The sequence below is a fragment of the Myotis lucifugus genome, unplaced genomic scaffold (genome assembly GCF_000147115.1).
Source record: "Myotis lucifugus unplaced genomic scaffold, Myoluc2.0 scaffold_30, whole genome shotgun sequence".
Taxonomy (NCBI): Eukaryota; Metazoa; Chordata; class Mammalia; order Chiroptera; family Vespertilionidae; genus Myotis; species Myotis lucifugus.
The window spans coordinates 1,124,726-1,152,708 of record NW_005871078.1 but is presented as its reverse complement, the minus strand read 5'-3'; the positions used below and the strand labels follow the sequence as shown (position 1 = coordinate 1,152,708).

The window sequence follows — 27,983 nt, the reverse complement described above, 5'->3', positions numbered from 1 at the left end:
ACAAAACAAGAACTTTTCAGCCTTAAAAAAATCCAAAAACCCTATCATCTCAACAGAATGTCATTTTCATTTTTGTTTGTTGTTCCTTTCCAATCTATGTCTGTAGACATTTATTTAATAACAAGTGTCAGGCACTTTTCTAAGCTGCTTTACATATATTGACTCAGCAAATCATCACAATAACCCTAAGAAGTAGGAATATTACCATCCCCACTTTATAGATATTGAAGCTGAAGCACATAAAACTTAAATATCTTGTCCAAGGCCATGCTGCTGTAAGTGGCTGAGTCAAGGTTCAAACTGGGGGATTTTGTGTCCACTATCTATGCTTTTAATCACTATGCTAACGTATCTCTCCTTAGAAAAAGTTGCACTCAGTGTATGTACCGCATTTGTAATATATGTTCTGCTTTTAAAGGGTAACATTTTCTCATAACTAAAACTATGATCATCATTTTTAGTAATTAACATGTTTTGCCATCAAATTGATAGATCTCATTTTACTTTTGTTATCTAATGCTGGACTTTCAAACTATTTCTAATTTCTTTCATTATATATAAAAATGCTGCAATAAGCAAATTTTGCATTGTATGTAGCTCGTTTCCTTCTTTTGCATTGTATTTTCTTATGCTAATATTCCCAAAATGGTTTGACTGACTTAAAGTATATAGAAGTGACACATTACTGATACATAATATATACTGCTTTTTAAAATTTCATTATATAAAGTTAACAGAGCCCTAGCCAGTTTGGCTCAGTGGATAGAGCGTCGGCCTGCAGACTGAAGGGTCCCGGGTTCGATTCCGGTCAAGGGCATGTACCTTGGTTGCGGGCACATCCCCAGTAGGGGGTGTGCAGGAGGCAGCTGATCGATGTTTCTCTCTCATCAATGTTTCTAACTCTCTATTCCTTCCCCTTCCTCTCTGTAAAAAATCAATAAAATATATTTTAAAAAAATAAAATAAAGTTACCAGAAATTAGAGACTGCTCAGATCTTCCTATTTCCCCCTAAATTTAATTTATTAATATAAAGTGGTTAGGAATGGTTTACCAGTATGATGTGAAATAGTTAACCTAACAAATATTTAAATTTTTAAATGGGCCAAATGTTTTCTTCCTCTAGCAACATAAAAGGTAGAGATAATCCAATTATTTGTTGCTGAGGAGATTGGTGCTATCTTGATTCTTTAAGTGAGCCTCAAAAAAAAAAAAAATCAGTAACATACTCAAAGTCACTAGTAAGTGTCAGGCATGGAGTCAGCCCAGATCTGCCTGACTCTAAAAATCTATGCTTAGATAATGGGGGGAGGAGGAAAGGGGTGGGTCAATGTATGACAAGATAAAGAAGTTGTATAAAAATTTATTTCAATCTTCATTGAAGATTATTTATCGCATAAAAGGGTAAACTACCCTGAGGTAGCTATCATAGAGGGATTACATTTCCATGATGTATTTTTCTGATCAATAATTTCAAATATGAAAGAATGACAATAGCAGTTAACAAAATGATTCATCTATCTTTATCTCCAACTACATGCTTTCATTACAATCTGGTTTCATTTATATTCTAAGCAAGAAGCTAAAGAATATAAACATTACTCTAAAAGCATTCTTTCTTAACTGTTATCTTACAGTATTATATATGCTCTCCATAGTCCAGAAAGATTACAACTCTTATAACACAATAAAGGTCACTGAAATGTCAGGTAATAGATAAGAAACACAGGCTTTGGAGTCTTAAATTCAGACCCTGACACTTACTAGCTTATATGTCTTCTGGAATGTTAGTAGCAAATTCCTACATTATTGGGATATTGCTTAACTAAGGGAGATAACAATTATAAAACTCCTAGCATATGGCAGATGCTCAAACAAATTTTAGCTCCCTTTCCTTTGAAGAATGACAGATACATGGGATATCAAGGATACTGGTTTTAAAAGTCATGCTTCATTATTTCCCTCAGACAAACAGTAGCATAACATGAAGCGTCAAGATCAAAAGAAATCAAAAGAGATAAAGTTGCTTCATCAATGTGGGAACCTTCTGCTTTGACATCAATATCATGTTCTTCTATTAGTTGGTATGAGAGATTACGGGGTTGTTTCAAAATCTTTCTATAGCATCCTGGAACGTTCAGTTTCAGAGTAGGTACTTTAAACCTACATGTCTGTAGCCCATCTCTGCTAAGTACTTCCTGGTACCACAGCCCTACTTTGTTCTTTGGGTACTGAACATTGTATCCAAGCACTGGAAGAACCACCTGCACAAGGGAAGGGGGTAAAAAGATACATGAAACAGCCTTTAGAAAAATATATGATCAAATTTTAAATTTACTTTTATGACTGGGTCCTAGATCTGTAAAAACAGTCTCAGAATATAAACATACAATCAGCCTAAAACATACTATTGAATACTATACTACTTTATTTTTTATGCTAGCAGACAAAGAAAAGAGCTACCTAAAATCAAGAAGGATTCATAATAAACAAGATAACCAATTCAAGTCAGATATTACTAGACAAACCACTGCTAAGGTAGAAGAAATGGAACAAGAAGTTTAGGTACATTTAATTAACCAACAGACTTAATCTCTGTGCAGTCATACAATCCTAAAAGCAGATTCTTTCTGTAACACAAAGAATAACCTCTACTGCTCAACTGGTATTTTAGTTGATAATTTCACATCCCTCTTACTAATTTAAAAACATGAAAGCAAATAGTAGACAGCAAAAGTAATGTTTATTTTCTCAGCCGCTTATGAGTAGATACTGCATTCTGTGGGGTTTTCCTCCTTTACTGATGACCTCTAGACATTTTTCTTGAACGGTACAGAGGGTAGTCAAAAAAGAAACAAGGTAAAAAACTCAAATCCACACAATATTAATGTTGCAAATTCATTAGGCTAATTGAAAGAAGCCAGACACAAAAGGCCATATACTATATGATTCCATTTATATGACATTTTTTAAAAGGCAAAACCATAGGGATAGAAAGTAGATGAGTTGTTGCCCAGGGATGGAGGTTGACTACAAAGGGCACAGGGAAATTTTGAGAAGAGATGAAACTATTCTTTATCTTGATTGTTGTTGTAGTCATATGGCTGTATACATTTATGAAAACTCATATAAATGTAAACTTAGGAGAGTGCATTTTATAAAATATATATCCAATTTAGGATAAATATATATTAGAAAGTGGTAAAAAAAAAAGTGGGAGGAGGGGAACTGGTCACATTTTTGTCTTTTGGAGACAATGTCTACATTTAGATCTAAGTGATACTAATTTTTAAGCAAATTTACCTGATGTATTGCATATGCATTAGCCGATTCCTCTTCTTCAGTTACTAGGTGAACCTATTTTTTAAAAACATGATGAAAAATATGGATGATTCTCAAATGTTCCAAATTTCTTCAATTTTCCCTAATTTTGTTATGTAAAATTTGACTCCTATGCTGAATATACATATATCCAAACAAGACCTTTTCACAGTTTATTTCTGGAGGAGCAGACTACATAAAAATTAAAATTATTCTTCCCACTTTAACCACTGATAACTGAAGTTGGCACACACAGATTTTGGTGGGCAGCTTAACACTTCTTTACTTTTACCTCAGTCACCAACAATCTTTTTCCAAATTACAAAGCTGTTCTTTATTATGCTGAATCAAAAATCTGTTTCTGTCAAACCACCGCCACCTTTGTCCCCAACAAATATCAGACTCTATGGGAAGTGGTGTTTCTCAAAATGCACTTCATAGAACAGTTACGAGTATCACATGTAGGAGGTGTGTGATGTATTACGTTTGAGAAATGTTGCTGCAGGACATCACAGAATAACTAATTTCTCTTGCAAAGGAGAGCTCAAGTTCAAAGGCAGCAGCATCATTCCACAAGGACTGACAGCATCCCCACCTTCCTAAAGCACTCATCGTATAAGATAGTGTCCAGATAGCTTCTAAATCTGCTTGCTTTCCCCTTGATTCTCTACCCTTATCAATAAAGTTCCTCCTCGTTTTTTTGGTTTTTCACTTGAGTTGCTTATTTTTAGGTAAATAACCTGTTTAACTGTTATACTCCGAAATGGATATAAAACTCCAGGTGTGATCTGACCAAAATAGATGGGGCTATGATCTCTCCTGTATCACTTCCAGCTTTTTTTCTTTCACAAATTCATAGCATACCTACAATATTGTTATTTAAATAATTTATGAAAATACCAAAAAAACATGGCCAAGTACAAAAGACCATGTTTTGCCTTAAGAGAACTCTCTCCAGGTTAATATCAGTCTACAAACATGCTTTTGCTGTATGACTGCTCCCCAAATATGAATTCACCTGTTTAATTGTGCAACTCACATTTCTCTATCTTGCTCATAAAAAAATTAAAAGAGAATCTACCAAATGCCTTGAAATAAAGATATACTTGTTAGCCTAGTAATCCTATCAAAAAGGGAATCAGATTCGTTTCCTACCATTTTTAATTATAGATGTGCAACATTACATGTCCTATATACTAGTACCACATCTTAAAAATCTCATTCTGCTTTTTTCCTTTTCCTAATTTAAGTTTTGAGCCTCTAAGTCCTGCCTGTTCTTTTCTCAATGCTAACTAATAAAGCATAAATGATTGGCCTTAAAATTATAAACAATTTTTGCTGCTGATAAAAGGAAACTTCAGGATATAAAGGAGAAAATATTCTCTTTTCTCCTACAACTCCAAAAATAAAAGCTGATACAATTCTGACCACAAAAACTCCTTACTAATGTTATGTTGAACAAAAAAACCTACAAGACGCATGTATTTCAGAGATCATTGCTATGTCTTGTCAAAGTAACCTTTAACTTCTGCACATCTGAATGAAAAAATGGCTGACTTACTAAATAATGTACTGCCCAGGTAATATTTAAATGGACAGGTTATCTAGAAGGTGTTAAAAAAAACTTAGAATTTTTCATTATTTATTAGAAGATGATCACTGACATTTCTCTTCTTCCATTCACATGAGTTAAAATAAAACTTAAGATACTGCTAGGTTTCTTTCTACACAGTTTCAGTCTGTGTCTCAGTTAAATGACCATTCTTAGTAATGTATGTTCCTAGTGATTACTTTCTTACCTAAATATTCAAAAGCCATGAATATTGAAATGATAAAACTTAATGAAATAATAAAACTTGCTCAGCCTTTACCACCTCTTTTCTGGTAGCAAATTTTCCAGAGAGCTCCCCTCCCAGATCTCAGATACAGTTAGGGTGGGATGGTTTCAGGAAGGAGCCCTGACAACACAGGCTTACGAATCACATACTCCAGTCCACAGCTATGGGTTTGGGGAATTGTGACCCAAGTCACACCATGCTGAGCCACTGAGACTCAATTCCATGGCTTTTGTTAAAACTGTTGAGGAAAAAAAGCCCTCTTTTCTGGAGAAGTTGTGAGAAATAAGCGTAGAGTTGCTAATAACCATCTTGCCATTAAAGGAATAAAGTTTAAGCCAGACTGAGAATGAATCTAACAGAAAATCAGCTGACAGCTAAAGAAAATGAGGGATGAGGTAGGATATTGCCTAAGACCCTGGATACAGCTGGGCCTGGATTAATCATGGACTTCTAGGTGTGAGGGCCAATAAATTCCTGTCTGCTCTTTCTTATGTTAGTGTGAAGTGGGGTTCCTTTATGTGAAATGAATATAAATGTCTCTAAGATATTGTTAAAAAGTAAACAAGTTGTGAAATTGCGCTTATATAAAAGAAACACAGAACATTACATGCCCTATATACCATTATAACAAAAATCTTTTTCTTTCATATTTTAAGCTTTTAGCCTCTAAGCCCTGTCTTTTCTTTTCTCGGTGTTAACTAATAGAATAAAAATCTCCTTTTCTGTGGATATTTATGTGAAAGCATAGAAAAATATCTAGAAGGACACAGGCCCCAAAACAGAAGTTGGTTTTCTGGAGGCAGGGGAGGAGATCACAACAGAGTCATGGCAAGGGTAACAGCTACATCTGCAATGTTTTGGTTTTTATTTTTAAGGAAACTGTTTTGTGCATTATTTGTAATCTTTAAAAGAATGTGTTCGTCAAAGGAAGTTTTACTATCTTTGTACCTTTCACTTCACACCATTGACTATTTTATTTTTTCATTTATTGACGTGTATTAAGCCTCAGCTGACAGCAGAGTAGAAAAGGAGATGAGCAAATATAAGTTAAAAAGAAATAAAATCCATATTTAGGTTTAAATTGTTTCTAAAATAAGGGCTTCAGAAACTTAGTGTTCCTGCTAAGGTAACTACTCTTGGGAAATCCTGATGAAATGACACTTACTTTATTATTTGGGAATTGCTCATCATCACCATCTTCATCCAAACAGACCAAATCACCCTCCACCACTCTTGATCCATAGGTTGCAAGTCTGTAAGATACGGCCTCATTCCAAATTTTGCTGCTATACGCATGAATGTAGAAAATGCGCATAGAATGAGGAAAGGAGAACCAGGCCTGGATACAACCCTCCTCGGTCATGCTAAAGCGATGCAGTGACTCCAACAACGCTCTCTCTCGAACTTTGAATTCTGGCATCAATGAAAGTGTGCCTTTAGCATCCTCTGCAATAAAGAGAAAATCAGTTAGTCAACCACTTTCATTTAAAGGCCAGTTATGAAGACCTTTATTATGCTCTCTAAATGAGAGTCAATGAATTGCTGCTGTCTTTTACACCTGAATATGAAGATGTTCAGCACCAACTATAAATCTAACTACACTTGAAGAGTTGTTTTTTTAAAAATAAAAACCATTAATCATATGAGCCATTCACGTTCCCTGCTTTAAAAAACAACAACAAAACACACAAAAAAACAAAAACAGCCCAGCCAGTTTAGCTCAGTGGTTAAGTGTCAACCCATGAACCAAGAGGTCACAGGTCGGATTCCCAGTCAGGGCACATGCCCAGGCTGTGGGCTTGATCCCTAATAGGAGGCATGCAGGAGGCAGCTGAAGGAAGATTTTTCTCTCTCATTGATGCTTCTATCTATCCCTCTCACTTTCTCTCTCTCTAAAATCAATAAAAACACATTAAAAAATAACAAAAAGCACAGTAGTAATTCCTACTTCAGAATGAAGATAAACTAATTTACAGTTATTAAGAGGACTTCATAAAAGAGCATTAAATAAACCTCTGAGCCTAGGGATTTAAAAAGAGCTATTATGGACATTTATAGAGAATTTTTTGAATAAGAAAGGGTGATGTCTGGATTCCTCAAGCATAATATTAGATCTTGCTGGTGGGATGAATTTTAAAATTAGGAACTCTACTGTAAAGATGCTGATTCCAACAGGGCCTTGGAATCAGCATTTTAATAACTGTATAGGTTTCTTATGAACATTAAAGTGTAAATATCATTGAAATCATTGCCATAAGGAAATTATCTTCTCAGGACTCTACAATAGAGACAAATAACTCACTTTGAATTTTCTTTAGTATCACTTAGATTACTCATAATAATTTGAAATGCCCATATTATTTATAGATTGTGCTTTGGCATAAAAAATATTTCTCTCCTATGAATAATTACATGTTTTTATAATATGTACATACTTAAAAATAATGGAGATTTTTGAAAACTGGTATCATTATTTTAATGTTAGTGAAATTTAGTATGCACATATATGTAGATCACAGATTTGAATGAATCTAAAATGGTATGGTTGCTGTTATTATTACTTAAATACAAGTAAGATTTGTTCAGTATTTAGTATGTGCTAGGCACTATTTTAAGAGCGTTACATCTGTTATTTCATTTAAATGTCATAATAGTCTTTTAGGTACTATTATTAGCTTCAGTTTCAGGTGAAGAAACCAAAACAATGAGGCTAAATCATTGCACAAGCCCATACAGTTGGCAAGTACTAAAGGTGAATGTTACACTCATATAAATTGACTCTAAAACCCACACTCATAACTAGTTTTCTTTAGTGTTTCCTATTAAGTATTCTGCATATATATCATCCTATGGAGCTAGAGTTTTCAAAATCAGTAGTCACGGCTGAATGGCAACTAGACCAGAACCAATGCACAAAGTATCAGACATAAAAAATGTTCTTTTATTTAGTTTATTTTTCCATCTCCTCTGGTTGCAGTGAATTATATACTCCCATCAGTACCAGTTTAGAATTGGAACTCCTATCTCCTCAGAGGATTCAGATCAAGAAAAACTAAGATGCCATCTCTCCCCTCCAACCTCCCTGCAAGCAAAATTTAGAACAGACAAAAGACCTTAAGATCGGATCAAAATTGGAGTACATGGGGCATGTAATATAATGATTAAATATAGAATATATTGAAATCTATTTCTTATCACATTTATGTAGCAATGAATGCCCTTCTGCTGACATAGCATTTATATTATGTATCTGCATGGCTATGTATGGGGTAAAGAAACTTTTAAATACCAGTTTGAAGAAAATATTTCTTTGCTCTATTTACAGGATCATCCAAATCTTCCGGTGTAAGAAATAATTTTACAGCCTTCACCTTTAAAAATCAAGCAAGCAAACACGTTACATAAAAATGACAAATTACTTACTTAAAGAAAAACATGCCTCTTCAAAGAATAGGCATTTAACAAATGCCTATTTGATATTTGATGCTACAATTTTATCTTTAAACTTCCAAAAATTAAATAATCAATGTTGCCCTAGCTGGTTTTGCTTGCTCAGTGGTTAGAACACGGCCCACGGACTGAAGTGTCTGAAGTTCGATTCTGTTCAAGTGCTCGAACCTCGGTTGCAGGCTTGATCCCTGGCCCCAGTTGGGGCTTGAGGGAGGCAACCAATCAATGTGTCTCTGTCACACTGATGTTTCTCTCTTTATCTCTCTCTCTCTCTCTCCCTCCCTCTTTCTCTCTCTCTCTTTCCCTCTTCCCTCCTTCCCTTCCATTCTCTCTAAAAATATCAATGGAAAAAATATCCTTGGGTGAGGATTAACAGCAACAAAAAATAATCAATGTTACGTTTAGAAATAAACTTCTGTACAAAGCAAGCTTATATACAGGTTTAAAATATTGTGGACCAGAAAAAGTGCTCTCCCATATCTTCCACAGTTCTTCTTCTGTCATTCTTTACCTCTATTATATGAATACAAGTGTGAAATAATGACATAAAACTTAAACTTGACCAACATACACAACAAAAATAGGGAAGAAAAGAAGCATAAGGGAATGGCAAGCCACTAATTGCATTCATGTTCTCAAGTCTCAGAATTCATTAATTTTAAAAATAATTGCCCAATTCTTTTTTGAAATTGCTAACTTTAATATTTTCTTTTAAAACCTAAATAGATGAAAATATGTTCTTAAAAAAAAGAGACATCTACTAGTTCCTGTATTTTATCACTGTCTCTAGAACTGTGATTTATTTCCAAGTATATGTCTTTGAGTGGCAATACTGACTACAAATTTGCAGATGTGGTCTGCATCATTAACTGTCAACTGTATTTCCACGTACAAGATAATATTCACATGCACAATGCTTCTCACAAGTGCTGTTACTATTCTTTTCTCTTCCACTCAAGAAAACATACTATAGCCGAAACCGGTTTGGCTCAGTGGATAGAGCGTCGGCCTGCGGAATAAGGGTCCCGGGTTCGATTCTGGTCAAGGGCATGTACCTTGGTTGCGGGCACATCCCCAGTAGGAGATGTGCAGGAGGCAGCTGACCGATGTTTCTCTCTCATCGATGTTTCTAACTCTCTATCTCTCTCCATTCCTCTCTGTAAAAAATCAATAAAATATATATGTATTAAAAAAAAGAAAACATACTATAACACAAATGAGTATGGCACTATCATATGAATAATCTTGCCTTTATGCAAATATATAATTTTTATAGATTTGTAAGTTTTGCATATTATGTGCACTTCATGCAGTGCAAAACTATGTGTCTGTATATAATATGTAATTATATATAAAATATAGACTTTAAATGTATATGTAATTTTAATAACTGGGCAAATGTGGCCTCTTCTATGTGACATTCATTTATACTAGTAGTTTCATTTGAAACTAATCAGATAATTTTTCAAATCTGTTGTTTCCTTTTTAGTCTCTAGCTTTGGGTGAATTCCTATCTTATATATAATCTGATACCAGATTTCTAAAATTATAGGGTATTACTTTACTCTAAATCTCTTATTCAGTTCACTCAGAATGTGGTGAGTGTTGGTTAATTCTCTGTTAAGTCTCAAACAATATTGCATATGGCACACAGTTGGCTTTCTTATAGTATGATGCCAAGAATCTAGTAGCTGCTCAATATATGTTCAGTGATATAGAATATGGCAGAGGTCCTCAAACATTTTAAACAGGGGGCCAGTTCACTGTCCCTCAGACATTCCACACATGCGCACTGCGGGCCCGGGACGAGTCAGCTGCTAAGCAGGACAGGCAGTGGCGGCAAAAACACCCAGCGGGCCGGAAAAATGTTTTCGGCGGGGCGCATGTGGCCCGCAGGCCGTAGTTTGAGGACCCCTGGAATATGGTATATATTTGTGTGTGTGTATACATGTGTATACATGCTGGGCTAAGAAAGCAAGGAGCTGGCTTATGAGTAAGTGCAACTGTGAAAACAAAAAAGATCATATTTTTAAGAATACGTACCATTTCACTCTTCAGCAAAGCCAATCCAATTTGATCTGTGTGAACTTTCCTTCCCATCCCAAATCTCTGCGGCCCATAATAATTCACAAACCCTTTATGCTATGAATAGAAAGAAATCAATTAATTAAAAGTATATTGGTAGGGACTGCATGCTTGTGCCCCCCCCCCCCAAAAAAAGTCATATGTTGAAATCCTACCCTCCGATGTGATGGAATGTGGAGGTGGGGCTTGGGGAGATAACTAGGTCTTGAAGATAGAGCCCTCATGAATAGGCTTAGTGCCATTATAAGGAAAGGCACAAAGCTAGCTTATCCTTCTTTCTGCCACGTGAGAAAACAATGAGAAAACCATGTTGGCACTGTAACTTCATGCTCCCAGCCTCCAGAACTATGAGAAATAATGTTCTGTTGTTTAAAAGTCACCCAGTCCAGGATTCTTTGTTACAGCCCTGAACTAAGACAAATAAATACAATTATTGCATCAGAATATGTAATCAAGTCTTTCTCTTTATATTTATTTTAATAAAGAATCCTGTAATCAGCAATATACAAATGGGGACCAAATGGTCTGAGAGATGCTAGACAATTAAAGAATAAAAAGGAGAAGAATGAATGATTAAAAGTTAGAAAATAAGCTGAGTGAAAAAGCTTTTAAAATGTTAGCTTTTCATTAACATTACTGAGGGGTTTCCTGGGATGTGGGACTTTTGGTGCTAAAATGGGGCAAGTTCTGGGAAAACTGGGATGAATTAGTTACCTAGCATTATATCTGATCTTTGCCCTGAGCTCTTTCTGAATTTGAGATTCTGCTGTCTGGACATGTTTGGAATAAGAAACAGATTTATTTTCAAACCCAGTTCATCTTTCAGTCATCTCAGTTTCTGAAAGCCTGGGCCAAGACAATAACATGGTGTCACTTCACCAAGAATAGAAAATTGTAATTTATTACTATAACCATTTAAAGACATTGGTCAGTGGTTAAATATATTCTCACTAAGAAAACACCAGGCCCAGATGGTTTCTTGAAAGAGTCTTCTACACTCACTTTATGAAAGAAGTATATATTTATTCATTCAACAATTATTATTGAGCACCAACTCCAGGACTGTTCAATAAAGATGCTAAGACAATTTGTTATTGGCATGGTACAAAAGGCACCCTTACCTCATGCTATTCATGAAAATCAATTGCAGATAAAAAATAAGTACTCCCTGTATTAAATCTCATAGTTAACATTTTAACTATTTCAAATTTGAAAAAAAAAACAACATAGGATAATATCGTAGAATAGCCAGAAGAATTTTAACTACCTCTTCTAATTACTTAGAGTTGGAAATAACAAAGTTTATAGCAATCAGAGACATGACCTTCTAAAACAAAACTTCAAAGACTTCTTACCAGTATTTTCAGGGCTTCTCAACTCCCTTCCCTTATTATGAGAACTAAAGAAAAGTTGGCTAATGCAAGTATTATTCCAAATGGGGATTTTTATAATGAGCAGTTACATATCCATAAGTACCAAATGAGACAGACAATAAATGCTATCAGAGTTTAGACCCCCTCTTTTGGTGTTCTGAGCATCCAATTTCAATGTGGAGAGGGAGTTCCCACACCAACAAGCAATTCTCTGACATCAGTTGGGTGCCCCACCATTCAACTCAATTCTGACACTATCTACTCAGAGATAGCATCAGATGCTACAGGTTAAGTCAGGGGTCCTCAAACTTTTTAAACAGGGGGCCAGTTCACTGTCCCTCAGACCGTTGGAGGGCTGGACTATAGTTTTTAAAAAAAACTATGAACAAATTCCTATGCACACTGCACCTATCTTATTTTGAAGTAAAAGAACAAAACGGGAACAAATACAATATATGTATTTGCATGTGGCCCGCAGGCCGTAGTTTGAGGACCCCTGGAGGTGGTCAGTCGTACAAGACCTGCCTCACCCCCACCACCTTCAGAAGCCAGGTCAGTCACAAACCCAGGCTGCACATGTGCTTCTGATGACCTGCTGTGAACTGAAGGTTACAACAAACACTCCTTGGACTTCAGATACCAGCCGATAGTTCAGGTTGTTACCTTTACTTCTGACCAGCTTGCTTTAAATTAGAAGTTTCCAAGATCCCTACCTCGTATTCCACTAACTTGCTAGAGAGGCCTTCAGACTCAGAGAAACATTTTACTGACCAGATCACCAATTTATTATAAACTCAGAGTCATGTGACCCAGGAATAACCAGACGGAAGAGATGCATAGAACCTACGTGGGAAGTGGTGCAGAGTTTCTATGCCCTCTCCAGGTGGACCAATCTCCCTGCATATTCTACTGGAGTTCATCAATCCAGAAGCTCTCTGAATGAACCCTTCTTTTGGGTTCTTTTGGGTTTTTATGGAGATTTCATTACAGAGGAATGATTAATTAAATCATTGGCTGCTGACAATTGATTCCACTGTCAGCCCCTACCTCCTCCCAATTCAGGGGGTGGTACTAAAAGTTACAACCCTGTAATCATAAAGTTGGCTCCATATAAAACCAGCCCCCATCCTTAGGGTCTTTACAAAAGTCACCTCATTAACACAACAAAAGACAACTCTATCACTCTCAACACTTAGAAAACTCCAAGGGTTTGGGAACCTGTGAGCCAGAAACTGTGGATGAAGACCAAATATATATCTGAAAAATATATTTTAGTCATATGAATGACCAAATATATATTTCTTATAAATCACAATATAGCACTTCCTTCCTTTTGTAAGAAAGATTATTTTAATAACAGTGTTTCAGGAGTGAAAAGAATTTTAGGTAGGTCTAGAAAAAAAAGGAAAAACTGTTAGGCAAGATAGATAGCTGCTAGGGCTGGAGGAGGGGGAAGTGGGGGGGGGGGAGGTGCTTATCTCACCCACTGAACAAAGAAGTCAGCAGTCTTGGGACTTGCCAAGATAAAATCGCCAGATGTTCTCATACATTCTGGGAAAAGCCACAACAATGCAAAGAGGGACCTTGAAATCTAGTCTATTGCCCAAGGTACCTGGCAGGGGAACCTTGAAACCTATAGGGGGAAAAGTACAGGATGTCCCCCCAAAATACATACACCATATATATATAGTATTTATTAAAATATTTTTCATTTTCAAAATGTAATAGGAGCTAGAGCTATCAGCTGTTAAAGTGTGTATACATTTGGGGGAGGGGGGAGACACCCTTATAAAACCCTTGAACCCTCACCAAGCAGGGCACTCAGACTAGCTGAGTTGCCCATTTGTGCTTTATGCTTTATAAATTTGATTGCTTTGTTTTCTTAATAATTTCATCTGCTTTATTCAATACTGCTTCTGTCACTAGTCTGAGAGAGAGAGAGAGAGAGAGAGAGAGAGAGAGAGAGAGAGAGAGACAAGAGCTGAGGAGGGGAGAGGCCCCTCAGACTCAGGTGGCTCCTCCGGTAACAAAACTGCACATGGAGTATAAATTAAGAGAAATCCTATACACAGGTGAATGTGCTGGATTTAAAATCTTTAATTGGAGAATATTTTCCTGACTATAAGACATAATATTGATTAAAAAACAGTTTTTGTTTGTTTTCCTAGGGGGGGGGGGGGCGCATAAAATTGTATAAAAAGGTCTTCATGACCAGAAACTTAGATCAGTTTTTGTCAATGTTAGCTACAAAGTAGAATCATTTAGGGAGTTATTTTTTAAAATACTAATGCCTAAACTGCATCCCCAAGTGTCCTTATTTAATTGGTTTGGGGGGTAGAGATTCACTGCTGAGAATTTTTTAAGCCCCGCAGGTTGAGAATTACTGTCCTAGATCAGGACCTGGCAAACTACTGACTGCCAACAAGTAAAATCTGGCCCAATACCTGTTTTTGTAAATAAAGTTTCATTCGAACATGGCTATGTTCAACCATTTATGTATTGTCTATGGCTGCTTCCACACAATAGCAATAGAATAGTTGCAACAGAGACCATACGCCTACAAAGGAAAAAATATGTATTACTGGATCTTTATAGAAAAAAATTTGCTGACCCATAGTCTAGAGCAGCCGTGGGCAAACTACGGCCCGCGGGCCATATCCGGCCCGTTTGAAATGAATAAAACTAAAAAAAAAAAAAAGACCATACCCTTTTATGTAATGATGTTTACTTTGAATTTATATTAGTTCACACAAACACTCCATCCATGCTTTTGTTCCGGCCTTCCGGTCCAGTTTAAGAACCCATTGTGGCCCTCGAGTCAAAAAGTTTGCCCACCCCTGGTCTAGAGTCTAGACAATCTGATTGAAGGATATGATTGTATACGTATATTTAAATGCCTAGCAAATGTCATTTAAAAATACATGTTAAGTAATTTTTTACTGTAACACATAATATAATGTATATAATGCCATTTGTATACATTGAAACAAAATTCAAAATTAGATTGAAAAGAAAAAAAGAATATGTATAATTCTAAAAGATTATTTTCCAAATCACCAAAGATTTCTGAAAAGAATTACTAAACAAAGTTTCCAAAAACATTAATCCCTTTCCCTAAAATATTACCCTATATGGCAGATGCTGAAAAACATTCTTCTTATACAGTTAGCTTTATTTTTCCCCATCTCTGGGAAACTTTACACATTTTATTTTTTTTAATTATATTAAAGTTGTTGTTGTTTAATACAAAAATGTACTAAGAAGAAAATTTAAAAATAAGCCAAATGGCCCTAAATATCATTTTAAAAAAATAATTATATAGGCCCTGGCCAGGTAGCTCGGTTGGTTAGTGCATTGTCCCAAAATGCAAAGGTTGTGGGTTTGATATCTGGTCAGGACACATACAAGAAGCAATCAATGCATACATAAGAAAGTGGAACAATACAGCTCTCTCTCTCTCTCTCTCTCTCTCTCTCTCCCTCTCTCTCCCTCTCCCTCTCCCTCTAATCAATAAAAAATTATACATGTAAATAAAAAGAAAAGGTAAAAAAGAAAAAGTTTATCTTCTCACTTCAATGTAAATAGAGGGACTATCAAAATGTTCCTATAATACTCTTTTAAAATTGAGTTTTCTTACCTTAACATTTTCTATTGCCTCCAAAATTCTCTCTCTCAGGTTTGCAGAATCATTTATTTGGTTTTTTAAATTTCTGATGACAATATCAAAGTGATTTCCTTTGAGCTGACCAAGTCTAAGGGAATCATCTACAGACCGAATATTAAACACATTCATTCTTTTCTTTTTAATTTCTTTTTCAATATCTTTCAACCTATAAATGATAAATCATATAGACTCAGTTAAATCTTACATTAAAAAATATTATAAGTTTTGAATGACAGTTGCCAGGTAATCACTTATATCACAACACTAAAACAAAAATTTTTTCCATCTTCCAAAGTTAATGTTAATTCAACAAATGTGCACTAAAACCCCATTATTATAGGATTATGTTGATCAGTTATTATTTAAAAAACTGGGATATATATTCCTAATGTTATCAACTCAATCTATGTAGACTTTTTGACTTTTTAGTTCAAGTGATATAATTTCTTAACTGTTCTTTTGATCTTCTTATTCTTAAATGTGTTCCTTTCCTCTCTCTTCCTCCAACATTAATAAGAAAAACTACTAGCACCAGAGGATTTCCCCAAAATTATGCTCTGAACTCAAACTTTCCATTCTTCCCCAACATCTAAAGAATAGATTCCAACTATTTGCATAACTTTTAAGAGTATGTAAGAACTGATGTTAATTGTTCTTTACATTCATATTTACTGTAGTTCTTAATGTTAAACTGTTTTATCAGACAAACTGTTTAGCTTATTACCTCTCCAAATATAGCTTCAAATTTTCTGCATTGTCTAAAACCTTACTATTACTTGACAGGTCATTAAAACCCCACACCCATGAGCCAAATCAAAGAACTCTCTCCTAGGAACCAATAATACTTGTCTTTGGGTAATTAAAAACCAGCTTTTAACATCAAATACCTTTTAACATCTAAAGTCCTTCTCTCTTACCTATACTGCGCTTTTGATCATAAAAACAAAATTATATACTTTTTTTGGTCCCTCATATTAGAGCTTAACAGCGGTTCTCAACCTGTGGGTCGCCAACCTGTGGGTCACGACCCCTTCAGGGGTCGAATGACCCTTTCACAGGGGTCGCCTAAGACCATCGGAAAACACATATATGATTACATATTGTTTTTGTGATTGATCACTATGCTTTAATTATGTTCAATTTGTAACAATGAAAATACATCCTGCATATCAGATATTTTACATTACGATTCATAACAGTAGCAAAATTACAGTTATGAAGTAGCAACAAAAATAATTTTATGGTTAGGGGACACCACAACATGAGGAACTGTATTAAAGGGTCTTGGCATTAGGAAAGTTAAGAACCACTGGCTTAGAAGCATTTACCTGCAAATAGTGCATACTTAAAAACATCTATGACTAAGGATTATACATCTATATTACCTCAAATTAGATTCAATTTTGGCCCAGTGATCAACTTTTTGAAAAGTAGCCACAAGGCACAGATTTAAGTACAATAATATTAATAACAGTATTTTTTACAGTGAAATATTGAAACAAATTTCTATTTCCAAAATTAGGGAAAAGTTAAATAAATTAGCCTAAATAATGGAAATAATTTTGAAATATTTCATGACACAAATTTCCTTAAAAGGATCTTAATTTTATAAGTAAAATATAAATTGCAAATACAATATGATTTTCACATATATAAAAAGTCTTTGTACAATGTGTGTATATAGGATAGTCTCTGAAAAATGCATGGAAGGAATTTTTTTGTGGTTCAAAATATTATTGTGGTTCTTTCTGAGTAATGGAATTATCAGTGACTTTTAATTTCTTTTTTATATAGCATTTTTCTATTTTCTAAATATACAATAAACATGTCTTTCTTTGACAATACCCAAAATACTTTTAATAATCAATTGAGCTCAAGGGAGGCTAAATTTGAATGCTTTACTTTCTATTTAGATTTATTTTAAATATAAGGAAGCACAACAATAAAAGTATAAAAGTATTATAGTAATTAGGAAAAAAAGATTTGTAAGACACTGTCCTGAATATAAATGCATATTTGAATATAGAACAGGATGTTTAGAAACAATTTGATCATTTAAAATCAGCCACTTCTCAAAGTTTCAATGGTAAAATTATCAATATTTGCAATGTAAATTTACTAGAAAACTATATAGAAAATAATTATGTTATCAATGCGGAATGTGTTGCTCAATAAGTCTATACTCAGTAAAATAACATTAACGAGGTTAATATGCTCCTAGAATTATTCAGAGTTTAATCCTATCTTTTCTTTTTTGATGTAATAAGAAAAAAATTATCTCTTATCAAGTAATGTTTTATTACCTCTCTGGAGTCACTTTTCTAACAACCATTGCTTGATAGGTGATGGCTTTCTTGTCTTTAAGGCCTGCGTAACTAAAATCTGAAGGAATCACACCAAGTATGACAGCTAAAAAACCAATTGCTTCAAACATTTCTAGATTTTCTTTTCGTAGGGTAAAGGCTGAAAAAAAAATCCGAGGTTACTAAAAAGGCAGCTACCATACATCAAGGACATTCTTAGCAGACTAACAGATTAATATAATGAATCAAGTCATTAATTTAAATGCGTATTTTTTAATAAAAATACAAAATCAGTGTCAGATTTCAGTGGTCATTTTTAAAATGCCAATTGGCTCATTAAAGGTTTATAGAAAAAAAATCCAAATTCCTTAGTTTGGCATTCGTATTAGGTCCATTCTCCCTTTTCAGTCCCCACATGTGCCACTTCCATTCATATATCCTATAATACTGATAGAGAATGTCTCATAATCCTTGAGTGAACTAGAGCCTTCCACAGCTTTGTACTTTTGCACATCTGAGTTTCTCTGTCTAAAATATATGTTCCTTCCACTTTGTTTGCCATACTTGTATTCATTCTTCATAATCCAACAGCAGCAGCAGTCCTCCCTCATATTTTTTCCAAGTTACCAACTCTGAATGCTCCCAAAGCAGGGATCATGTGTGTTTTATCAACTATTATATCCTCAGCTTAACACATAATAAGTATTCAAATACTTGTTGAATCAATGAATAAGTGAACTCCACAAGGAGATGATTGCTTCATCTTGCATGTCTCCACAAATTGTCATTATCTGTATCATGACACTTAATACCATGTATTAAAATGTATCTCTTTATGGTTTATCGACCCCATAGACTTAGAGTTCCAGGCCAGCAAGCCAGTGAATAAAACAATGCATGCTTCATAGTAGATGGGAGTGAGATTGTGGAGATGAGAAGGAGGTCCAAGCCCACCAAAAAGGCCCCCAATACATTGACCTATGTACCCTGCCAGCATTGACAGTGACAAAATACAGCAATCCTCAGTTCACCATATATACCTATAAGATATTTCAGCCCTGGCCGGTATTTCTCAGTGGCTCTAGCATTGACCCACTGACCAAAGGGTCACAGGTTTGATTCCCAGTCAAGAGCAGGTTCCATCCCTGGCCCTGGTTGGGGTACATTTGGGACGCAACCAATCTAGGTTCATAGGTAGATAGGTACATACATACATTTTACATCTTTCTACTTGCTGGGTCATGTTTATGTTTAATGTCCATTTTTCTTAGAACACTCTTCAGAGAGGCCCATAGCTGCTGATTAAAATTACAATTGCACACTTTGAGGGCAAAGTGGGTTTACAGTTATTTGTATGGGAAATAATACAATGATTAATAAATAATAATCTGTTTATATAAAACTCTAATATGCAACTAGACCGAATGGCGGAACCGAACCGAACAACCGAACAATTGGTCACTATGATGTGAGCTGACCACCAGGGGGCGCGCGCGGAACATGGCAGGTGTTGGCAGCAGGCAGCAGAGTGCGGAACATGGAGGGCATCAGCTGAGGCAGGATGGTGGAGCAGGTGAGTGGGGGCGCCAGACCAAGGCGGGGTGCCGGTCGCTGTCATCGGGGCAAGCCTCTAGTAGTTACTGAAAATTCTTTGCTCCCACATGCCGTGGTCCCGACCAGAGCTCGCACCTGCTGCCAGTGCTGGAGCCGCCGCTCACACCCTCTGCTGGCACCAGCCCCACTCGCACCTGCAGCAGGTGCCAGAGCTGCCACTCGCACCCGCTGCCAGTGCCCAGCACCAGTCCCGATCACCTGGCACCGTCAGCGGGTGCGACTGCTGGCCCCAATTGCCCCTGAGGGCTTCTCCACCTCCCCCTGCTCCTGAGGGGTGATCAGGGCAGCAGACACTGCTCACACCCACTGCTGGCACTGGCCCCAGTTGCTCCCCGCAGTCACGGGGTACAAGCAAGGCCGGCACCATCAGCGCATGGAAGTGGCAGCTGTGGCAGGAGCAGGGCTGCCAGCAGACAGGGGACTGGGGACCATGGCAGGAGGGGCCGGGCCCGGATGCTGAGGATGGGCCAAGACCTGCCCCTGTGCCCACCACAGCCTCACGGCCCACAGTTCCTTTCCAGGTGCACAAATTCGTGCACTGGGCCCCTAGTTCAATAATAAACTTCATGTTCTGTGTACTCAGAACTGCAAACCTACTTTTGCCCAACCTGTATATGAAATAGCTAAACAAAGCTTGTAATATCCATACTTTGGAACATCATGTAGTATTTAAAAGAATGGGGAAGAGCTACATGCTCTTTATATGTCTATGTAAATAATCTCTAAAAACAAAAATAGCAAGATTCAAAAATACACATGTATATCACTTATGTGAAAGTTTTAAAAATCTGCAATGCAACGTAGTATATTTTCAATGTTTCAGTTTTTATAATAAAAATATATTGATATTTTTACCTAAATCCTTAAGAATTGTTAATGTGTAAAACTATAATTTCTGAAGAATATTCAAACACTGTCCACTATTTTCAACTGTTTTTTATCACTAGGGTCATTAATTTTTGTACCACCATAACAGCTTCCTAGATTCTCCAAATTTTCTATTACAGCAGTGATAAATTAAATGTACTATGACTCCTGTTTCTTAAAGAACTGATAAAAGAAGTAGAGGAAAGGAGAGGATCATACAAGTTAATTCTGTGTGCTAAATCACAATTTGCTTTTACACTTTCAGAGTATCTTGACCAATGGATTTGAATATAAACCTCTGATTTTAAGTTAGCTGTTTTATCAGTGTCTCAAATAAAATAAAATAAAATAAAATAATAAAACCCCCACATTAAAATGTAGAGATTATAACCTCAAAAATAGTTCAGCTATTGTCATGATAGGATTAATTATAGAATTTAAATAAAATAATCTGGGAAGAAAGGTCAATAAAACAAAAATGATCACTGCTTTGGGAGCATTCAGTCTTGGAAAAGAATTTGAGAAAGAAGTGCTGCTGTGGTGGGGGCCTGAAGAAGGAATAGAAGTATGGCAAATAGTCAAAGCAATAGAAAGATCAAAATATCAAATATTTTCATCTGTCCATAATGTTCTCCCTTTTTCAACTACATGCCTGTGTGAACTGAATTCTGTTCATTTGCTTCAGTCAAAACAAAAAATTACACTAGATTGCAGGAAAAGAAATGAGAATTCAGCTGACTTTTTATGTCAGATATTAGAAAGATTTATAGAACTATAAAATAATACAATCCTCACTAATTTTTAGTAGAAAAATATGATCATTTTTCATTACGTGGAGGAGAAAAAGATAAAAAATATGAACAATGCAATGGCAATAAATACATACCTGTCAACAATTCAATCTAAAAATCAAAATAAACGAACAAGGAGTCTAATGGACAAAAAAAAAAACCTGATAAATAAAATAGAACCAGGGGGTCAATGGGAGGAAAAGGGGGGACATATGTAAAACTTTCAACAATAAAGATTTAAAAATAAATAAATAAAATAAAAATAACATAAAACCAGAAGCATGGAAACATGGAACAGACAGATGAATCTCAAAGAGAAGGGGGTGGGGTGGCGGGGGGTGGGTGAGATTAACCAAAGACTTATATGCACATAGGCATTACCCCTGGACACAGACAATAGGGCAGTGAAGGTCTATTGGGGTGGGGTGGGATCCTGGTGGAGGAGGGCAATGGGAAAGAAAAAGGGGAGGACATCTGTAATACTCTCAACAATAAAGATTTTAAAAAAGAAAAATTAAGGGCATTCAGCAGAAACCACAGAAGGATCCTGCTATGATAGTAGAACTATGCTGGGGTCCAATCCCAGCGGGTCCAGGGGTCCCCAAAGGTGTGGACGGAGTCGGCAAAGAAGGAATGACACGAAGACAGCCTTCAGTTGATCAGCAGCCTAGTCAGGACCTCTAGCCAGGATCTCCAGCCAAAATTCTGGTCGGAGTTCTCCAACCAAGTTCTGGTGCCATGTTCTCTCGCTAGGTTCTCCAGCCAGGTTCTCCAGGTTCTCCAGCCAGGTTCAGTCACCAGGTTCTTTAGCCAGGTCCTATCCGGGTTCTTTTGCCATGTTCTGTCTAGGTTCTCCAGTGAAGTTCTGTAGCCAGGTTCTGTCCAGGATCTTTTGCCATGTTCTCTCCCTAGGTTCTGGTTAGGATCTGACGAGGATCTGATTAGGAGCTGATGAGGATGTGATGAGGATCTGATGTTTATTGTCTTGTTACATCCATATTTATACCAGCCGATTTTAATCCTGTCAATTTCTATTACAAAGGTTAGGGCGTTTCTTATCTCCATTCCAGGGAGTAAAGATTATGTAGCTTAACTACCCGCCTGGCACTTAATTAAGGGGTTATATCCCCTCCCTAACCTCAGGGAAAAATCCCCACCTGGGGAAACAACCTTTCTCGGAGAGGTGACCTTGGTTAAAACACATAGCACCAAGAGGGTGAGCAAACATATTAAGAACAGTATGCCATATATGCCAGGTCCCTTGAAACAGCAAGGATGGACCGGCTCCCGGCAGAACTATATGACAGGCTTACAGCAATGTTTACTCTGTACCTCCTTTAATAAAACTCAAAATGAATCCTCAAATGTATCTGCAAATTACTTCCTATTTGCTAAAGCAAAGTTCAACGCTCTTTAAAAGACAACAAAAACTGGATACTCAACGAATAACACACAATGTTTGACCTAAAAAAAAATTACTAGACATGCAAAGAAGCAGAAAAATATGACCCATACCCAAATAAAAGTCAGGCAATAAAAATATACCCAGAAATGACCGAGATGGAATTAGCGGACAATAGGTTTTTAAAAATAAAGACTTAGTCAAAATAGGCTCAAAGATTATAGGAAAATGTGAACGTATAAGAAATTGAAGACCTCAGAAAAAACAAATGAAACTTCCAGAGCTGAGAATGCAGCATATAAATGAAAACTGCATTAGATGCTTAAATCTTTCATAAAATTCCTTATTCAATAATGTGTTCTAGCAAAAGAGTATGGCACCATCTAAAAAAAATTAAACATAGACTTGCCATTTGATTCAGCAATTCCACTTCTGGGTATACACCCAAAAAAGGCCTCTTGAAAACAGGGACCTGAAAATATGTTTTTACAGCCATGTTCATAGCAGCTAAAAGATAGAAACAACCCATATCCATTGGCAGATGAATGGGTAAACAAAATGGGGTATCTTCATACAATGGAAGGTTATTCAGCCTTAAAAAGAAAAAAATTCCAACACATGTATAACATGGATGAACCTTGAGGACCTTAACCTAAGTGAAATAAGTCAATCACAAAAGGACAAATACTATTATATAGTTCCACTTACATGAGATATCTAACGTATTCAAATTCATAGAGACAAAAAGCAGAATAGTGGTTGCTAGTGGCTGGGGGGTAGAGGTGAATGAAGAGTTAATGGGAATAAAGTTTCAGTTTGAAAAGATGAAAAAGTTCTGAAGATGGATGGTGGTGATGGTTGTACAACAATATGAATGTACTTAATGCCAATGAACTGTACACTTTAAAATGGTTAAAATAGTAAATTATATGTTACATATATTTTACAACAATTAAAAAATAAAGCTTTTAAAATGTTTTTATTGAATTTTTAGAGAGGGATAGAGAGATGGAAACATGAATGAGAGAGACACATCGATCAGCTGCCTCCTGCACGCCCTGACTGGAGATTGAGCCTGCAACCCAGGCATGTGCCCTGACTGGGAATCGAACCAGGGACCTCTTGGTTCATGGGTTGATGCTCAACCACTGAGTCACAACGGCTGGGCCAAAAAATGAAGTTTTTTTCAAAGTGTTTCAAAGTCCTATTTTTTGATAGGACTACTTATTAAGGGATTTTTTAAAAAGATGACCTACTTTTGTTGTTACAAAATTTGGGATAAGCAATGTTTATCTATCTCTTTTTCTTTGTTCTTGGACTTGTAGGTACACTGGTTATCTTCATACTATCCTCTGGTGAACCATCAATTCCTCCCTTTAACGTATCCCTCCAGTCATTCATAGTTTTTGTAAATCTAATGTAAACCAATATGCACAAAGTTTTCACAATTTTTTTGGTTTAACTCAAATTAATACGTTTAGAATCTCAAATAATAAAAATCTATAGATGCTTAAATCACTATAAGCAATTCTTCCCCCTACATATAAAGCTAGTTTTGTTTTCCCTTCTAAATAGATCTATCTGTTAGCATTTATTGCATGCCTCATGTGTCAAGTCCTATGCTAGCAGCTTTCTCATGGAAAAGACAAGTCACACAACCAGACAGAAATTTTCAGGAGAGAAGACACTAACATTTGAGTAACTATTATGCATTAAACATTTTTGTTAATTATTTCCTCTAATATCATTGTGAATTATACTTTATTATTACCCATTTTAAAAGTATAACCAAAAGTTAGGAATTAAGTAACTTGCCCATGGTATTATTTTTCTCCATTTTTTACATTTGTATAAACTAAGTCTTAAAGATATTAAAAAGTTCATAAATATTTTTGTAAAATAAAATCATAATGTAAAATAAAACCCACACAGTTTCAAGGTCCAAACTCTTTCCATTTACACCACAGAGTCCCTATAAAATATAACCTTATTTCTGTTGCACACACATCTGGGCAAATTTGGGTTACTGTTTTATCTGAAATACTTTTCTATATAAATTTATAAAACATGACCATATGAAACATCTCCCATCCCTCATGGAGGATATAGGCCAATTAAACATGGTCAGCCAAACTTGTAGAGTGAGATTTCATCAGTTCCATCCCTCCTAGGAATTGAATATATCCCCTAAAACAGCGATTCTCAAAATGTTGTTCCCAGACCAGCAGACAAAGCACCACATCTTCTAAATCATAAACTCTGAGAATAGGACTCAGAAATCTGTTTTAAGAAGCCCTTTTGGTAATTATAACACATGCTAACATTTGAGAACCTCTTCTCTAAAAGATGGGCAGAGCCAAAGGAAGGAGTTCCCTGTAAGTTTTCAGGGTTTTGAGGTTCAACTGTCTTAGAATACAAGGTATTCTCTTTACTTTCCCCACCATAGCAAACATACAAATACTTAATTTTAATTAAGATAACTTCCAAAATATTATATCAAAATTTATTCCAGCCCTAACTGGTTTGGCTCAGTAGATAGAGCATGGGCCTGTGGACTGAAGGACCCCAGGTTCGATTCCAGTCAGGGGCACATGCCCAGGTTGCTGGCTCGATCCCCAGTAGGGGGCATGCAAGAGGCAGCCAATCAATGATTCTCTCTCAGCATTGATGTTTCTATCTCTCTCTCCTCTCCCTTCCTCTCAGAAATCAATAAAAATATATTTTAAAAAGAATTTACTCCAATAAAACTAACTAAATACAAAATAACTGCTTCAACCTTACATATTCCAGACTGTTAACTATAAATGTCTGTGTTAACCTATCACCAATAAGGATTATTTCTACAATTAGTGTAATTTTAAAGTCTTTATCGCCCATTAAGAATAGGCCCATATATATTTTTTTCAATATCCCTCTGGACAAGTCCATTCAATTCATTTGAATTATTCAGCTTTCACTGTGTTTTTTTTTTATTGTCACAGTTTTAATTAAGCTTATCAAAGAAAATGGTAATAATTTATCAAATTACCTGTGTATATAACTTTTCTTTCCTGGGATTCAACAGACCTTTTCCTGTGCTTGTGTGCTTTTTCACGAAATCTTACCGTTATCACTGTATTTGGATTACCAGCATTGTAATTAGCTTCAGGAAAAGATTTGGTTTCCACAAGATTTCCAAACTTTTTGTTGACAAAATGGTGAACAGCTTTTCTGTGGTCTTTGTTTGTATCAGGTTTAAAGGTAAATTTGGAATTTTCTTTCTTTGCATCCAAGTATTTAAAAAAGTCAGATGCTTCTTCTTCAGATACCAAGTGACAGAGTTCTTTATACTCAAGATTTGGTTTTACAACAATTTCACTGTTTTTTCCTACAGTTATTAAAAAAGGAAACTTCTGCCGAATAGCACTATGCAAAATAGCCCTCTGGTTTTTGTCAAGGATTCTGCCCAGTGAGAATTCAGGAGATGGTCCAGTCAGCTCACTTTCAGAATTCCATTTCTCTTTTATATCACAGGCAAACTGATCCAGTAGTTCATTAGTTTTTTCATCCAACAAAGAGCCTAATGCATAAATTTTTTCTTCTTCACCTTTGGAAGTTCCATCATGGATAGTATCTTCCTTTTCTGAACCAGACTGATGATTCTGGTCATCATCGGAGCACGGGGCCAATATACTGACTTTCTGGTTGCTTCCCTCTTCAAAGACTAAATTTTGCAAACCTAGTTTTGTTTTTTTGGCAAAATTATTTGGCTCGGGCAGTCCTTTACTCATCTTGTAAATAGGTTCATCAGTGGCCTTATTAACTAACTGTCCCCGCTCATCAATCTCAATAACAACAAAGTCACTTGGCGAGCTTTTTATGGTGCCATGAAATCCAACATGATCAGTAATGAAACATAAAGAACTAAACCTTATTCTAAAATCTGTATCCTCTTCCATTCTTAAATAACAAGGCCTACAAAAGAAATAAAAGTTTCTTCAGTTAGTTACCAGAAAGAAAAGTTGCAGCTAACCAAACTAAATGTTTGCAGGGTTTATTTAATTATCTTTATCCCTTATATTCCATAAGAACAAGAACCTTGTCTGCCTTACTATCTCCTAGTTAGAACACTGTCAAGCACATGTGGGCAAGCAATCAATAGTGATTGTTGAATGAATGAAACGAGTACACAATAAGAACTGGAAGAGTGAAGAGGAAGAGAGATGAAGTCTGCCGCTGATAAACCAGGAAACGCATAATACAAGAAGTGGCCATCTGAGTCCTCAACACTGTCCAAGCGATGGAAACGATGCCCCGTAGAATCATACGCAATGTCAGACAAAATACGCTATGTGCTAGAAACCCGAACAGCCCAAGTTCAGAGCAGCAGGAGGAAGCGTCTCCTAGTCCCGTTCTGGAAAAGACGGTTGGATTAGTGACAAACTATGGAAGACACTTGATGTCCTGCCAAGGCCTTAGCATCCACTGAGGGGTCCAAGGACGGCCGCGGGAGGTGTTCGGGTGGGAAAATGACACCGTCCCCGGAAAGATGGTTTAGCTCGATGACTGCGGGCACTGAGCAAGACACACCTGATGAAGAGTTAGGAGCTGGAAAGCAGTGTCACCAAGAGCACGGCTGTAAGACGGGCCTTGGAAAGAACTATGTTGCACTCTTTCCCCAGCAAAAGGGAGGAGGCATTCTAAGCTGGAACAACTTGGGGGGAGCCTTTCGATGAGGGAGTGACAACCAAGCAGCCTGGTAAGGGGTATGGATCCACGTGGAGCTGTGCATCAGGTTCCTCAGCTGCAGATTTGCTGACGAGGGTGCGGGGTGGAGAGGGAGAGGGCAGTTTGACACACACACACACACACACACACACACACACACACACACACAGTAGAGAAACTGCTGGTTGAGGGCAGATTCCGGCAAAATGATAGAAATGGAGGCAGGGAGCGCCTTTCCCCTCATGCTCTTACTTCCCCAAACGCCAAAGCTCGGCTGAGCTCACTCCTACTTCCTAGTGCCGTCCCCACGCCACCGAGCTCATGTCGTGACTGCGGGCGCGTCCAAAAGTGCCCCAGACGCCGCCGGCACCTCCACCTGCCTCTCCCTCCCCCACCCCCGCCTGCCCAAGGCGAGATATTGGCCCAAGTCGCCTCCTCTTGGGGATCAAGAGTAGGGGCCCCAATGCCAATCATGTCATCGCCCCACACTCAAGCCCGGGATCGCGCAAGGAGCCGGACCCCGTCTACCTCACATACAGGTGAAGGCGTCCACCGGCACAAGCCAGGGCG

The 27,983-nt window shown here is 36.7% G+C and overlaps 1 protein-coding gene across 1 annotated transcript; it reads right to left on the bottom strand.

Moving 5' to 3' along the window:
* Positions 1 to 1,930: 1,930 nt before the first annotated feature.
* On the bottom strand, positions 1,931 to 27,983 carry PUS7L (pseudouridylate synthase 7 like). The gene is made up of 9 exons (XM_006086725.3): positions 27,951 to 27,983; positions 25,735 to 26,660; positions 18,033 to 18,192; positions 15,703 to 15,895; positions 10,651 to 10,749; positions 8,447 to 8,528; positions 6,323 to 6,603; positions 3,302 to 3,355; positions 1,931 to 2,262 (listed from the first exon to the last, which is right to left on the bottom strand). The coding sequence occupies exons 2-9, from the start codon at positions 26,642 to 26,644 to the stop codon at positions 1,936 to 1,938; spliced, it is 2,106 nt and encodes a 701-aa protein (XP_006086787.1). The 5' UTR covers positions 26,645 to 26,660; positions 27,951 to 27,983; the 3' UTR covers positions 1,931 to 1,935.

Bases quoted from the DNA above. Each gene is read 5' to 3' on its own strand.
- PUS7L (XM_006086725.3), bottom strand. From the start codon at position 26,644: ATGGAAGAGGATACAGATTTTAGAATAAGGTTTAGTTCTTTATGTTTC. The intron at 10,750-15,702 runs GTAAGAAAACTC...TTCTATTCATAG, and splicing joins AGGCAATAGAAAATGTTAAG to CATAAAGGGTTTGTGAATTA. The intron at 2,263-3,301 runs GTAAATTTGCTT...TCCCTTGTGCAG, and splicing joins ATGCATATGCAATACATCAG to GTGGTTCTTCCAGTGCTTGG.